The 15,103-nt window shown below is 55.0% G+C and overlaps 1 protein-coding gene across 1 annotated transcript in view; it reads left to right on the forward strand.

The window, feature by feature from the left end:
* Positions 1–2,473: 2,473 nt before the first annotated feature.
* The window catches only part of LOC144488202 (immunoglobulin superfamily DCC subclass member 3-like), a gene marked incomplete at its 5' end in the record, with an annotated part of 40,031 nt that continues 27,401 nt past the window's right edge, over positions 2,474–15,103 (forward strand). The window contains 3 exons of the mRNA XM_078206232.1: positions 2,474–2,779; positions 6,206–6,350; positions 9,731–9,861. Of these exons, the coding sequence (XP_078062358.1) occupies positions 2,474–2,779; positions 6,206–6,350; positions 9,731–9,861 (582 nt within the window). The remainder of the gene's footprint in view (positions 2,780–6,205; positions 6,351–9,730; positions 9,862–15,103) is intronic.

Here is a 15,103-nt window from a genome sequence, read left to right on the forward strand (position 1 = left end):
TAGGAAGGATATCAGAGGTAGGTTCTTTACGCAGAGAGTGGTTGGGGTGTGGAATGGACTGCCTGCAGTGATAGTGGAGTCAGACACTTTAGGAACATTTAAGCGGTTATTGGATAGGCACATGGAGCACAACAGGATGATAGGGAGTGGGATAGCTTGATCTTGGTTTCAGATAAAGCTCGGCACAACATCGTGGTCTGAAGGGCCTGTTCTGTGCTGTACTGTTCTATGTTCTACGTTCTGTATCTAACCCCGTGCTGTACCTGTCCTGGGAGTGTTTGGTGGGGGACAGTGTAGAGGGAGCTTTACTCTGTATCTAACCCCATGCTGTACCTGTCCTGGGAGTGTTTGATGGGGACAGTGTAGAGGGAGCTTTACTCTGTATCTAACCCCGTGCTGTATCTGTCCTGGGAGTGTTTGATGGGGACAGTGTAGAGGGAGCTTTACTCTGTATCTAACCCCGTGCTGTACCTGTCCTGGGAGTGCTTGCTGGGGGACAGTGTAGAGGGAGCTTTACTCTGCATCTAACCCCGTGCTGTACCTGTCCTGGGAGTGCTTGATGGGGGACAGTGTCGAGGGAGCTTTACTCTGTATCTAACCCCATGCTGTACCTGTCGTGGGAGTGTTTGATGGGGACAGTGTAGAGGGAGCTTTACTCTGTATCTAACCCTGTGCTGTACCTGTCCTGGGAGTGTTTGATGGGGACAGTGTAGAGGGAGCTTTACTCTGTATCTAACCCTGTGCTGTACCTGTCCTGGGAGTGTACACAGGCTGTCACCATTATTGGGAAGAGGAAGTCTTTATCATCCATATCAAATTGTTTTAACATCCTGATTTGACCATCTAACAGTCTTCTAAACACAAACCTAGTCTGTGCAACCTGTCCTCGTAGTGTAACCATTCTAACTGGGGTTGTCGTGGTCACTCTGTAGAGATAAGCCAGGGAACTACAGACTGGTGAGTCTCCGATCAGTGTTAGGGAAATTATTGGAGAAAAGTCCGAAGTTGAGAATCTGTCTGCACTTGGAGAGGCAAGGCTTGATCAGGGACTGTCAGCATGGCTTCGTCAGAGGGAGGTCATGCCTAACAAATTAGATTGAAGTTTTCTGAGGAGGTGACCAGGTGTGTAGATGAGGGCAGTGCAGTCGATGTAGTTCATATGGAATTTAGCAAAGCCTTTGACATGGGAGACCTATAAAGAAGGTAAATTCATAAGGGATCCAGGGTAATTTGAGAATGTGGATTCATACCGGGCTCAGTTGTAGGAGACAGAGGGTGATGACAGAAGGCTGATTTAGTGACTGGGAGCCAGTGTCCAGTGGCGTATCACAGAGATCTGTGTTGGGTCCCCTATTATTCGTCAGTTATATAAATGACATAGATGACTATGTGGAGGGGGTAGGATTAGTAAGTTTGCGGATGACTCAAAGATTGGCTGGGTGGTTGACAGTGAGGTTAAGTGTCTTGGGCTACAAGGAGATATAGACGGGACGGCCAAATGGGCGGATAAGTGGCAGATGGAATTTAACCCTGAGAAGTGTGAGGTGACACATTTTTGAAGGAATAATTTGACCAGGAATTATTCAATGAATGGTAGGACACTAAGAAGTTCTGTGGAACAAAGTGACCTTGGTCTGTTTGTCCATCGATCTCTGAAGGCGGAAGGGCGTGTTAGTAGGATGGTGAAAAAGGCACATGGGACACTTGCCTTTATCCATCGAGGTGTAGATTACAAAAGCAGGGAAGTCATGTTGGAATTGTATCGAACTTTGGTGAGGCCACAGCTGGAGTATTGTGTGCAGTTCTGGTCATCACTTCATAGGAAGGATGTGATTGCACTGGAGGGGGTGCAGAGGAGATTCACCAGGATGCTGCCTGGGATGGAGCATTTAAGTTCTGGTGAGAGGTTGGGTAGGCTTGGGTTGTTTTCATTGGAGCAGAGAAGACTGAGGGGCGACCTGATTGAGGTGTTCAAGATTATGAGGGGCACGGACAGGGTGGATAGGGAGCAGCTGTTCCCCTTAGTTGAAGGGTCAGTCACGAGGGGACACAGGTTCAAGGTGAGGGGGCAGGAGGTTTAGGGGGGATGTGAGGAAAAGATTTTTTACCCAGAGGGTGGTGAGGGTCTGGAATGCGCTGCCTGGGAGGGTGGTGGGGGTGGGATGCCTCACACCCTTTAAATAGTCCCTGGATGAACACTTGGCGCATCAGAACATTCAGGGCAATGGGCCAAGTGCTGGCAAGTGGGATTAGGTGGGAGGTCAGGTGTTCCTTGTGTGTCGGTATGGACTCGATGGGCTGAAGGGCCTGTTCTATGCTGAGTGATTCTATAAACCGCCCTGTGCTATGTCTAAACATCAAGCACTTGAGCCTCAGTGAGCACAGCTGGAGGGATTCCCTGCTCAGGTTTGGTGTTGGTGGGGTCCGCTCCACTCCGCCCTGCCCTGGTCTGACTGTCTGTCTCTGCTTGTAGACGGGGGCTTGCTTTCTGAACTGTCCTTTGTGGAGGAGCCCAGCGATGTGATTGCTGTCAGGGACCGGCCGCTGCTCCTACACTGCCAGGTTGACGGAGTCGAGCCCATCGCGATTACATGGCGGAAGGACGGATCGACGCTGAGAGGAGGTCCCCGACTCTCCCTGCTCCCGAACGGTTCCCTCCGCATCCAAAACTTCCAGAAGAAGCGGGAGAACAATGATTCCGATGCCGGGGAGTACGACTGCACGGCGCGCAACCGCTTCGGGATCCTGCTTAGCCGCAAGGCCAGGGTGCAGGTGGCAAGTACGTCTCATCCCTGACCCCCTCCTCCACCCAACCCCCCCCTCCCTCACCCAACCCCCCCCTCCCCCACCCACACCCACCCCCTCCCCACCCAACCCCCCCTCCCCCACCCACCCCACCCCCCCCACCCAACCCCCCCTCCCCCACCCACACCCACCCCCCCCCACCAACCCCCCCTCCCCCACCCACACCCCCCCTCCCCCACCCACCACCCCCCTCCCCCAACCCCCCACCCACACCCACCCCCCCTCCCCCAACCCCCCACCCACACCCAACCCCCCTCCCCCACCCAACCCCCCTTCCCCACCCACACCCCCCTCCCCCCCACACCCAACCCCCCCTCCTCCACCCAACCCCCCCTCTCCCATCCACAACCCCCCTCTCCCACCCACAACCCCCCCCACCCACACCCCCCCTCCTCCACCCACACCCCCCCTCCTCCACCCACACCCCCCCTCCTCCACCCACACCCCCCTCCTCCACCCACACCCCGCTCCTCCACCCACACCCCCCTCCTCCACCCACACCCCCCTCCTCCACCCACAACCACCCTCCCCCACCCACACCCAACCCCCCCCCCCACCCCACCCACCACCCCCCCCCCCCACCCACACCCAACCCCCCCCTCCCCCACCCAACCCCCCCTCCCCCACCCACACCCTCCTCCCCCACCCACACCCTCCTCCCCCACCCACACCCTCCTCCCCCACCCACACCCTCCTCCCCCACCCAACCCCCCCCTCCCACACCCAACCCCCCCTCCCACACCCAACCCCCCCTCCCCCACCGAACCCCCCCACCCAACCCCCCCTCCCCCACCCAACCCCCCCACCCAACCCCCCCTCCCCCACCCAACCCCCCCACCCAACCCCCCCTCCCCCACCCAACCCCCCTTCCCCACCCAACCCCCCCCCACCCAACCCCCCCTCCCCCACCCAACCCCCCCCCTCCACCCAACCCCCCCCCTCCACCCAACCCCCCCCCTCACCCACCCAACCCCCCCTCCCCTCCCCCACCCAACCCCCCCTCCCCTCCCCCACCCAACCCCCCCTCCCCTCCCCCACCCAACCCCCCCTCCCCTCCCCCACCCAACCCCCCTCCCCTCCCCCACCCACCCCCCCTCCCCTCCCCCACCCAACCCCCCCTCCCCTCCCCCACCCCCCCTCCCCTCCCCCACCCAACCCCCCCTCCCCTCCCCCACCCAACCCCCCCTCCCCCTCCCCCACCCAACCCCCCCTCCCCCTCCCCCTCCCCCACCCAACCCCCCCTCCCCCTCCCCCACCCAACCCCCCCCTCCCCCTCCCCCACCCAACCCCCCCTTCCCCCTCCCCCACCCAACCCCCCCCTCCCACCCACAACCCCCCTCCCCCACCCACAACCCCCCTCCCCCACCCACAACCCCCCTCCCCCACCCACAACCCCCACACCCCCCTCCCCCACACCCCCCTCCCCCACCCCCACACCCCCCTCCCCCACCCCCCTCCCCCACCCCCACACCCCCTCCCCCACCCCCCTCCCCCACCCCCCCTTCCCCACTCAACCCCCCTCCCCCACTCAACCCCCCTCCCCCACTCAACCCCCCCTCCCCCACCCAACCCCCCCTCCCCCACCCAACCCCCCCTGCTCCACCCAACCCCCCCTCCCCTCCCCCACCCAACCCCCCCTCCCCTCCCCCACCCAACCCCCCCTCCCCTCCCCCACCCAACCCCCCCTCCCCTCCCCCACCCAACCCCCCCTCCCCTCCCCCACCCAACCCCCCCTCCCCTCCCCCACCCAACCCCTCCCTCCCCTCCCCCACCCAACCCCCCCTCCCCCTCCCCCACCCAACCCCCCTCCCCCTCCCCCACCCAACCCCCCCTCCCCCTCCCCCTCCCCCTCCCCCTCCCCCTCCCCCTCCCCCTCCCCCACCCAAACCCCCTCCCCCTCCCCCTCCCCCCCTCCCCCTCCCCCACCCAACCCCCCCCTTCCCCTCCCCCACCCAACCCCCCCTCCCCCTCCCCCACCCAACCCCCCTCCCCTCCCCCACCCAACCCCCCCCTCTCCCACCCACAACCCCCCTCTCATAGAAATCATAGAAACCCTACAGTGCAGAAGGAGGCCATTCGGCCCATCGAGTCTGCACCGGCCACAATCCCACCCAGGCCCTACCCCCACATATTTTACCCACTAATCCCTCTAACCTACGCATCTCAGGACTCTAAGGGGCAATTTTTAACCTGGCCAATCAACCTAACCCGCACATCTTTGGACTGTGGGAGGAAACCGGAGCACCCGGAGGAAACCCACGCAGACACGAGGAGAATGTGCAAACTCTCCCACCCACAACCCCCCTCCCCCACCCACAATCCCCCACCCACAACCCCCCTCCCCCACACCTCCCTCCCCCACCCCCACACCCCCCTCCCCCACCCCCACACCCCCCTCCCCCACCCCCTCACCCTCATTCAGACCTCCCCACTCAGTTCTTCGGCCAGACTCTCTTCGCCTGCTCCTCCTCCTTCACCCTCCAGCTCGACCCCGTCCACCTCAGATCCTCTTCACCCGCCTCCTCCCCATCCCCTTGCTCCCTCACTCTCTTTCCAGTGCCATAGAACCATAGAACATTCCAGCGCAGGAACAGACAGGCCTTATGGCCCTTCTTGCCTGTGCCGAACCATTTTTGTGCCTAGTCCCACTGACCTGCACCTGGACCATATCCCTCCACACCCCTCTCATCCATGAACCCGTCCAAGTTTTTCTTAAATGTTAAAAGTGAGCCCACATTCACCACCTCATCTGGCAGCTCATTCCACACTCCCACCGCTCTCTGTGTGAAGAAGCCCCCCCTAATATTCCCTTTAAACTTTTCCCCCCTCACCCTTAACCCATGTCCTTTGCCGAGCTTTATTTACAATTTCTTTTTGTTTCTCTCTGTCTCCTCTCTCGTGACTTTCATCTCCCCTCACACTGTCCACCTCCCTTTCTGTCTGCACGTTCTCCCCGTGTCTGCGTGGGTTTCCTCCGAGTGCTCATTTTCCCTCCCACAGTCCAAAGATGTGTAGGTTAGGTGGATTGGCCATGCTAAATTGCCCCTTAGTGTCCAAAGATGGGCAGGTTAGTGCTAAATTGTCCCTTAGTGTCCCAAGATGAGTAGGTTAGGGGGATTAATGGGGTGGATGTGGGGTTATGGGGATAGTGCAGTGAGTGGGCCTCAGTGGCTTGCTCTGTTGGAGAGCCGGTGCAGACTCGATGGGCCGAATGGCCTCCTTCTGCACTGCAGAGATTCTATGATTGTGTGTGTCACCCCCTCCCTCTCTATCACTCACTCCACCTCCTGGTCAGTCTTTCTCTCGTTCTCGAATCTCCCTGTCCAGTTGAGATCTGGATCAATGTGCTGAGTGTGAGAGAATAATGAACCTGCTTTCTCCTCTTTCCCTCCCACTCCAGCCCTGCCTCGGTTTCACACCCACCCTCAGTCCATGAAGGTGCAGCTGGGAGGTGTGGCCCGTTTTGAGTGTCACATCTACGGTGTTCCGGAAGCCACGATCACCTGGGAACTTAATCGTGTCCCTTTGAACATGGATGACGCCAGGTGAGCTACACATTTCCAAACAGGATTTCTGAATGTGACGTTTGATTTGATTCATTATTGTCACATGTATTGGGGTACAGTGAAAAGTATTGTTTCTTGCACGCTATACAGACAAAGCATACCGTTCATAGAGAAGGAAAGGAGAGGGTGCAGAATGTAGTGTTACAGTCATAGCTAGGGTGTAGAGAAAGATCAACTAAAATGCAAGGTAGGTCCATTCAAAAGTCTGACAGCAGCAGGGAAGAAGCTGTTCTTGTGCCGGTTGGTACGTGACCTCAGACTTTTGTATCTTTTTCCTTAAGGAAGAAGGTGGAAGAGAGAATGTCCGGAGTGCTTGGGGGTCCTTAATTATGCTGGCTGCTTTTCCCAAGGCAGCGGGAAGTGTAGACAGAGTCAATGGACGGGAGGCTGGTTTGCGTGATGGATTGGGCTACATTCACGATCCTTTGTAGTTCCTTGGGGTCTTGGGCAGAGCAGGAGCCCCAGACCAAGCTGTGATACAACCAGAAAGAATGCTTTCTATGGTGCATCTGTAAAAGTTGGTGGGAGTTGTAGCCATAGTCATCAATGGCCTGTGGTGATATGCATTCCCAGTCGAGGACAGAAGAAGTCGGGGTGACAGGGAGGGAAGCAGAGGTAACTCACTCCCCTCTGTATTGTATTTCCATTGTAGTTTCCAATGTCAACATTCATAATGGTCAGAGCCTGTGTAAACTGGTAACGCTGTAATAACACCCTCCTGCCAGGGGTGATGCTGTGGCTGCTCCTGAGAGAAGCGTGACAGTTTACACAGACAGATCCCATTGGAACTGGAGATGGGAGCACTGGAAAAGATTGAAAGGATGCAAGGATTGAAAGGGGTCAGCCCGGGGGCACACTGGTTAACACTGCTGCCTCACAGCGCCAAGGACCGGGCCTCGGGTTACTGTCTGTGTGGAGTCTGCACATTCTCCCCGTGTCTGCATGGGTTTCCTCCGGGTGCTCCGGTTTCCTCCCACACTCCAAAGATGTGCAGGTTAGGTGGATTGGCCACGCTAAAGTGCCCCTTAGTGTCAGAGGGATTAGTGGGGTAAATACGTGGGGTTGTGCTGATTGGGCCTGGCTAAGATGCTCTTTCGGTGAGTCAGTGCACACATGATGGGCTGAATGGCCTCCTCCTGCACTGTAGGGATTCTGTGATTTCTGTGCACAAGAGAGAGATATTTAGTCGATGTTGAATTTGATGATCAACATTGACCATAATGAATGGCAGAGCAGGCTCGAAGGGTCGAATGGCCTCCTCCTGCTTCTAGTTTCTATGTTTTGATTTAATTTCAAAACACAATGCGGAGTATTCCCGCCTGAAAGACAAGGAACTGGGATTGAGTCCAGCCCCCGAGTCCTCAGCATCCAACTCAGGCTGACACTGCCAGTATAGTACTGAGGGAGCGCCGCACTGTGGGAGGGTCAGTGCTGAGGGAGTGCCGCACTGTGGGAGGGTCGGTGCTGAGGGAGCGCCGCATTGTGGGAGGGTCAGTGCTGAGGGAGCGCCGCACTGTGGGAGGGTCGGTGCTGAGGGAGCGCCGCACTGTGGGAGGGTCAGTGCTGAGGGAGCGCCGCACTGTGGGAGGGTCAGTGCTGAGGGAGCGCCGCACTGTGGGAGGGTCGGTGCTGAGGGAGCGCCGCAGTGTGGGAGGGTCGGTGCTGAGGGAGCGCCGCAGTGTGGGAGGGTCGGTGCTGAGGGAGCGCCGCACTGTGGGAGGGTCGGTGCTGAGGGAGCGCCGCACTGTGGGAGGGTCAGTGCTGAGGGAGCGCCGCACTGTGGGAGGGTCAGTGCTGAAGGAGCGCCGCACTGTGGGAGGGTCAGTGCTGAGGGAGCGCCGCACTGTGGGAGGGTCAGTGCTGAGGGAGCGCCGCACTGTGGGAGGGTCGGTGCTGAGGGTGCGCCGCACTGTGGGAGGGTCAGTGCTGAGGGAGCGCCGCACTGTGGGAGGGTCAGTGCTGAGGGAGCGCCGCACTGTGGGAGGGTCAGTGTTGAGGGAGTGCCGCACTGTGGGAGGGTCTTGTGATGATGTGAGAGTTTGCTGCATGTAACTTGTCCCCTGTGTTTAACAAAGAACAATACAGCACAGGAACAGGCCCTTCGGCCCTCCAAGCCCGTGCCGCTCCCTGGTCCAAACTAGACCATTTTTTTGTATCCCTCCATTCCCACTCCGTTCATGTGGCTGTCTAGATAAGTCTTAAACGTTCCCAGTGTGTCCGCCTCCACCACCTTGCCTGGCAGCGCATTCCAGGCCCCCACCATCCTCTGTGTAAAATATGTCCTTCTGATATCCGTGTTAAACCTCCCCCCCCCCGCCCCCCCTCACCTTGAACCTATGACCCCTCGTGAACGTCATCACCGACCTGGGATAAAGCTTCCCACCGTTCACCCTATCTATGCCTTTCATAATTTTATACACCTCTATTAGGTCACCCCTCATCCTCCGTCTTTCCAGTGAGAACAACCCCAGTTTACCCAATCTCTCCTCATAACTAAGCCCCTCCATACCAGGCAACATCCTGGTAAACCTCCTCTCCACTCTCTCTAAAGCCTCCACGTCCTTCTGGTAGTGTGGCGACCAGAACTGGACGCAGTATTCCAAATGCGGCCGAACCAATGTTCTATACAACCGCAACATCAGACCCCAACTTTTACACTCTATGCCCCGTCCTATAAAGGCAAGCATGCCATATGCCTTCTTCACTACCTTCTCCACCTGTGCCGTCACCTTCAAGGATCTGTGGACTTGCACACCCAGGTCCCTCTGCGTATCTACACCCTTTATGGTTCTGCCATTTATCGTATAGCTCCTCCCTACGTTAGTCCTACCAAAATGCATCACTTCGCATTTATCTGGATTGAACTCCATCTGCCATTTCTTTGCCCAAATTTCTAGCCTATCTATATCCTTCTGTAGCCTCTGACAATGTTCCTCACTATCTGCAAGTCCTGCCAATTTTGTGTCGTCCGACAACTTACTGATCACCCCAGTTACACTTTCTTCCAGATCGTTTATATAAATCACCAACAGCAGAGGTCCCAATACAGAGCCCTGCGGAACACCACTAGTCACAGGCCTCCAGCCGGAAAAATACCCTCCCACTACCACCCTCTGTCTTCTGTGACCAAGCCAGTTCTCCACCCATCTAGCCACCTCCCCCTTTATCCCATGAGATCCAACCTTTTGCACCAACCTACCATGAGGGACTTTGTCAAACGCTTTACTAAAGTCCATATAGACGACTACAGTGTACGTTTTGTACACTGTAATAAGTATTTCACAATGTAGACATCTTTCTGATGTGGAATGTTTAGTGTTCACTCTTGTTGGACTCAGTGCCTCTGCCTTGATTCACAGGTATACTCTGTTACCTACCGGTGTGCTGCAGATCACCAGAGTACGGCAGCAAGACCTCGGCCCTTACCGCTGTGTGGCTGTGAACATCGCCAATACCAGAGCGAGTCAGGAGGCCACGCTGAGCCTGTCAGGTTAGTATCGCCATCGTCTCTCACACTCACACACACACACACACACACACACACACACACACACACACACACACACACAGACACACACACACAGAGACACTCACACACACACACAGAGACACTCACACAGAGACACTCACACACACACACACACACACACAGAGACACTCACACAGAGACACTCACACACACACACAGACACACACACACAGAGACACTCACACACACACACAGACACACACACGCACGGACACACACACAGACACTCACACAGACACTCACACACAGACACTCACACACAGAGACACACACAGACACACACAGACACTCACACACACAGAGACACACAGACACGGACACTCACACACAGACACACACACACACAGACACTCACACATACACACACAGACACTCACACACGCACGGACACACACACAGACACACACACACAGACACTCACACACAGACACTCACACACAGACACTCACACACACACACACACAGAGACACACACACACACACACACACAGACACACACAGACACTCACACACACAGAGACACACAGACACGGACACTCACACACAGACACACACACACACACACACAGACACTCACACACACACACAGACGCACACACGCACGGACACACACACAGACACTCACACACAGACACACACAGAGACACACACACACACACACACAGAGACACACACACACACACACACAGACACACACACACAGACACAGACAGACACACACACACAAACACACACAGACACACACACACAGACACACACACACACAGACACACAGACACTCTCTCTCTCTCACACATATTCTCTCTCCCTCACACGCACACTCTCTCCCTCCCTCTCTCTCTCACACACACTTTCTCTCTCACACACACTCTTTCTCACTTTCTCTCTCTCACACCCACACACACACACACTCTCTTGATCTTGTACAACTTCAACAAGACGTCCCAACTCCTGTATTCAATGTTCTGACCGATGAAACCAAGCATGCCGAATGCCTTCTTCACCACTCTGTCCACCTGTGACTCCACTTTCAAGGAGTGATGAACATGTGCCCCTAGATCTCTTTGTTCTGTAACTCTCCCCAACGCCCGACCATTAACTGAGTCCTGCCCTGGTTCAATCTACCAAAATGCATCACCTCGCATTTATCTAAATTAAACTCCATCTGCCATTCGTCAGCCCACTGGCCCAATTGATCAAGATCCCGTTGCAATCCGAGATAACAAAGAACAGTACAGCACAGGAACAGGCCCTTCGGCCCTCCGAGCCTGCACCGATCACATTGTCCTATCTCGACCAACCGCCTGTACCCCTCTATTCTCCACCTGTTCATGTGTCTATCCAGATAAATCTTAAATGTCGCTAACGTGTCTCCCTCAACCACCTCCCTTGGCAGTCCATTCCAGGCCCCCACCACCCTCTGTGTAAAAAACCTTCCCCCCGCACATCTCCACTGAACCTTTCCCCCCTCACCTTGAACTTGTGCCCCCTTTTAATTGTCATTTCTACCCTGGGAAAGGCTTCCAACTTTTCCCCCTATCCATACCCCATATACTTTAATAAATGTCTATCAGGTCGCCAGTCAGCCTCCGTCTTTCCAGGGAGAACAATCCCAGTTTATTCACTCTCTCCTCATAGCTAATACCCTCCATACCAGGCAACATCCTGGTAAACCTTCTCTGTACTCTCTCCAAAGCCTCCATGTCCTTCTGGTAGTGCGGCGACCAGAATTAGACACAGTATTCCAAATGTGGCCATAATTATAACATAATTTGCCAGTTTTTATACTTGATGCTCCGTCCGATGAAGACAAGCGTGCCATCTGCTTCCTTCACCACCTTTTCCACCTGTGCTGCCACTTTGAAGGATCTGTGGACCTGTACTCCCAGATCTCTCTGTACTCCCAGATCTCTCTGTACTCCCAGATCTCTCTGTGTGTCTCTGTTCCTGATAATTCTGCCATTTATTTTATAGCTCCCACCTGAATTTGATCGACCAAAATACACCACCTCACATTTATCCGGATTAGATTCCATCTGCCATTTCTCCACCCAGTTTTCCAGCCTATCCGTATCCTGCTGTATTCTCTGACAATCTTCATCACTATCCGCAACTCCGCCAATCTTAGTATCATCCACAAACTTGCTAATCAGACCAGCTACGTTTCCTTCCAAATCATTTATATATATTCCAAACAGCTGAGGTCCCAGCGCTGATTCCTGCTGAAGACCATAAGACATAGGAGCAGAATTAGGCCACTCGGCCCATCGAGTCATAGAATCATAGAAACCCTACAGTACAGAAAGAGGCCATTCGGCCCATCGAGTCTGCACTGACCACAATCCCACCCAGGCCCTACCCCCATATCCCTACGTATTTACCCACTAATCCCTCTAATCTACGCATCTCGGGACACTAAGGGCAATTTTTAGCATGGCCAATCAACCTAACCCGCACATCTTTGGACTGTGGGAGGAAACCGGAGCACCCGGAGGAAACCCACGCAGACACGAGGAGAATGTGCAAACTCCACACAGACAGTGACCCAAGCCGGGAATCGAACCCAGGTCCCTGGAGCTGTGAAGCAGCAGCGCTAACCATTGTGCTACCGTGCCGCCCCCAGAGTCTGCTCCGCCATTCAATCATGGCTGATATTTCCCTCATCCCCATTCTCCTGCCTTTTCCCCATAGCCGCTGACTCCTTTATTAATCAAGAACCTATCTGTCTCTGTCTTAAAGACACTCAATGACCCGGCCTCCACAGCCTTCTGCGGCAAAGAGTTCCACACCACTAGTTACAGACCTTCATTCAGAAAAACACCCTTCCACCGCTGCCCTCTGTCTCCTGTGGCCAAGCCAGTTCTGATTCCATCGAGCGAGTTCACCCTTGATCCCGTGAGATTTCTTCACTGTCCACTATGCCGCCAAACTTGGTGTCATCTGCAAACTTACTAACCATGCCTCCTAAATTCTCATCCAAATCATTAATATAAATGACAAATAACAGTGGACCCAGCACCGATCCCTGAGGCACACCCCTGGTCACAGGCCTCCAGTTTGAAAAACAACCCTCTACAACTACCCTCTGGCTTCTGTCATCAAGATGTGGAGATGCCGGCGTTGGACTGGGGTAAACACAGTAAGAAGTCTCACAACACCAGGTTAAAGTCCAACAGGTTTATTTGGTAGCAAAAGCCACTAGCTTTCGGGGCGCTGCTCCTTCATCAGGTGAGTGAGAGTTCTGTTCACAAACAGGGCATATAAAGACACAAAACTCAATTTACAAAATAATGGTTGGAATGTCAGTCTTTACAGGTAATCAAGTCTTAAAGGTACAGACAATGTGAGTGGAGAGAGGGTTAAGCACAGGTTAAAGAGATGTTTATTGTCTCCAGACAGAACAATTAGTGAGATTTTGCAAGCCCAGGCAAGTCGTGGGGGTTACAGATAGCATGACATGAACCCAAGATCCCGGTTTAGGCCGTCGTCATGTGTGCGGAACTTGGCTATCAGTCTCTGCTCAGCGACTCTGCGCTGTCGTGTGTCGCGAAGGCCACCTTGGAGAACGCTTACCCGAAGATCAGAGGCTGAATGCCCGTGACTGCTGAAGTGCTCCCCAACAGGAAGAGAACACTCTTGCCTGGTGATTGTCGAGTGGTGTTCATTCATCCGTTGTCGTAGCGTCTGCATGGTCTCCCCAATGTACCATGCCTACGGACAAGCCCTCCGTACACACAGGATCTGCTCGGATGAGGAGGATCGCAACAGACACCTCCAGACGCTGAAAGATGCCCTCATAAGAACAGGATATGGCGCTCGACTCATCGATCGACAGTTCCAACGCGCCACAGCGAAAAACCGCACCGACCTCCTCAGAAGACAAACACGGGACACGGTGGACAGAGTACCCTTCGTCGTCCAGTACTTCCCCGGAGCGGAGAAGCTACGGCATCTCCTCCGGAGCCTTCAACATGTCATTGATGAAGACGAACATCTCGCCAAGACCATCCCCACACCCCCACTTCTTGCCTTCAAACAACCGCACAACCTCAAACAGACCATTGTCCGCAGCAAACTACCCAGCCTTCAGGAGAACAGTGACCACGACACCACACAACCCTGCCACAGCAACCTCTGCAAGACGTGCCGGATCATCGACACGGATGCCATCATCTCACGTGAGCACTCCATCTACCAGGTACACGGTACCTACTCTTGCAACTCGGCCAACGTTGTCTACCTGATACGCTGCAGGAAAGGATGTCCCGAGGCATGGTACATTGGGGAAACCATGCAGACGCTACGACAACGGATGAATGGACACCGCTTGACAATCACCAGGCAAGAGTTCCCTTCCTGTTGGGGAACATTTCAACGGGCATTCGGCCTCTGACCTTCAGGTAAGCGTTCTCCAAGGCAGCCTTCATGACACATGGCAACGCAGAGTCGCTGAGCAGAGACTGATAGCCAAGTTCCGCACACATGAGGACGGCCTAAACCGGGATCTTGGGTTCATGTCACGCTATCTGTAACCCCCACGACTTGCCTGGGCTTGCAAAATCTCACTAACTGTCCTGGCTGGAGACAATACACATCTCTTTAACCTGTGCTTAATCCTCTCTCCACTCACATTGTCTGTACCTTTAAGACTTGATTACCTGTAAAGACTCGCATTCCAACCATTATTTTGTAAATTGAGTTTGTGTCTCTGTATGCCCTGTTTGTGAACAGAACACCCACTCACCTGACGAAGGAGCAGCGCTCCGAAAGCTTGTGTGGCTTTTGCTACCAAATGAACCTGTTGGACTTTCACCTGGTGTTGTGAGACATCTTATTCTGTCATCAAGCCAGTTTTGTATCCATTTAGATACCTCATCCTGGATCCCGTGAGATTTAACCGTATGCAACAGCCTACCATGCAGCACCTTGTCAAAGGTCTTGCTAAAGTCCATGGAGACAACATCAACTGCACTGCCCTCAGCGACCTTCTTGGTGACCCCTTCAAAAAACTCAATCAAATTTGTGAGACATGATTTTCCACTCACAAAGCCATGCTGACTGTCCCTAATCAGTCCTTGCCTCTCTAAAACAACAAACCCCTGCCCTCCAGCACCCCTCCACCCTCTCCCTCCACCCTCAGCAGCCCCCTCATCCTCACGTTCAATGAACCCGTCCACCTTCATCATCTGCTCCCTCAGAACCG

The sequence above is a fragment of the Mustelus asterias genome, unplaced genomic scaffold (assembly GCF_964213995.1).
Source record: "Mustelus asterias unplaced genomic scaffold, sMusAst1.hap1.1 HAP1_SCAFFOLD_1370, whole genome shotgun sequence".
In the NCBI taxonomy this organism is placed as follows: Eukaryota; Metazoa; Chordata; class Chondrichthyes; order Carcharhiniformes; family Triakidae; genus Mustelus; species Mustelus asterias.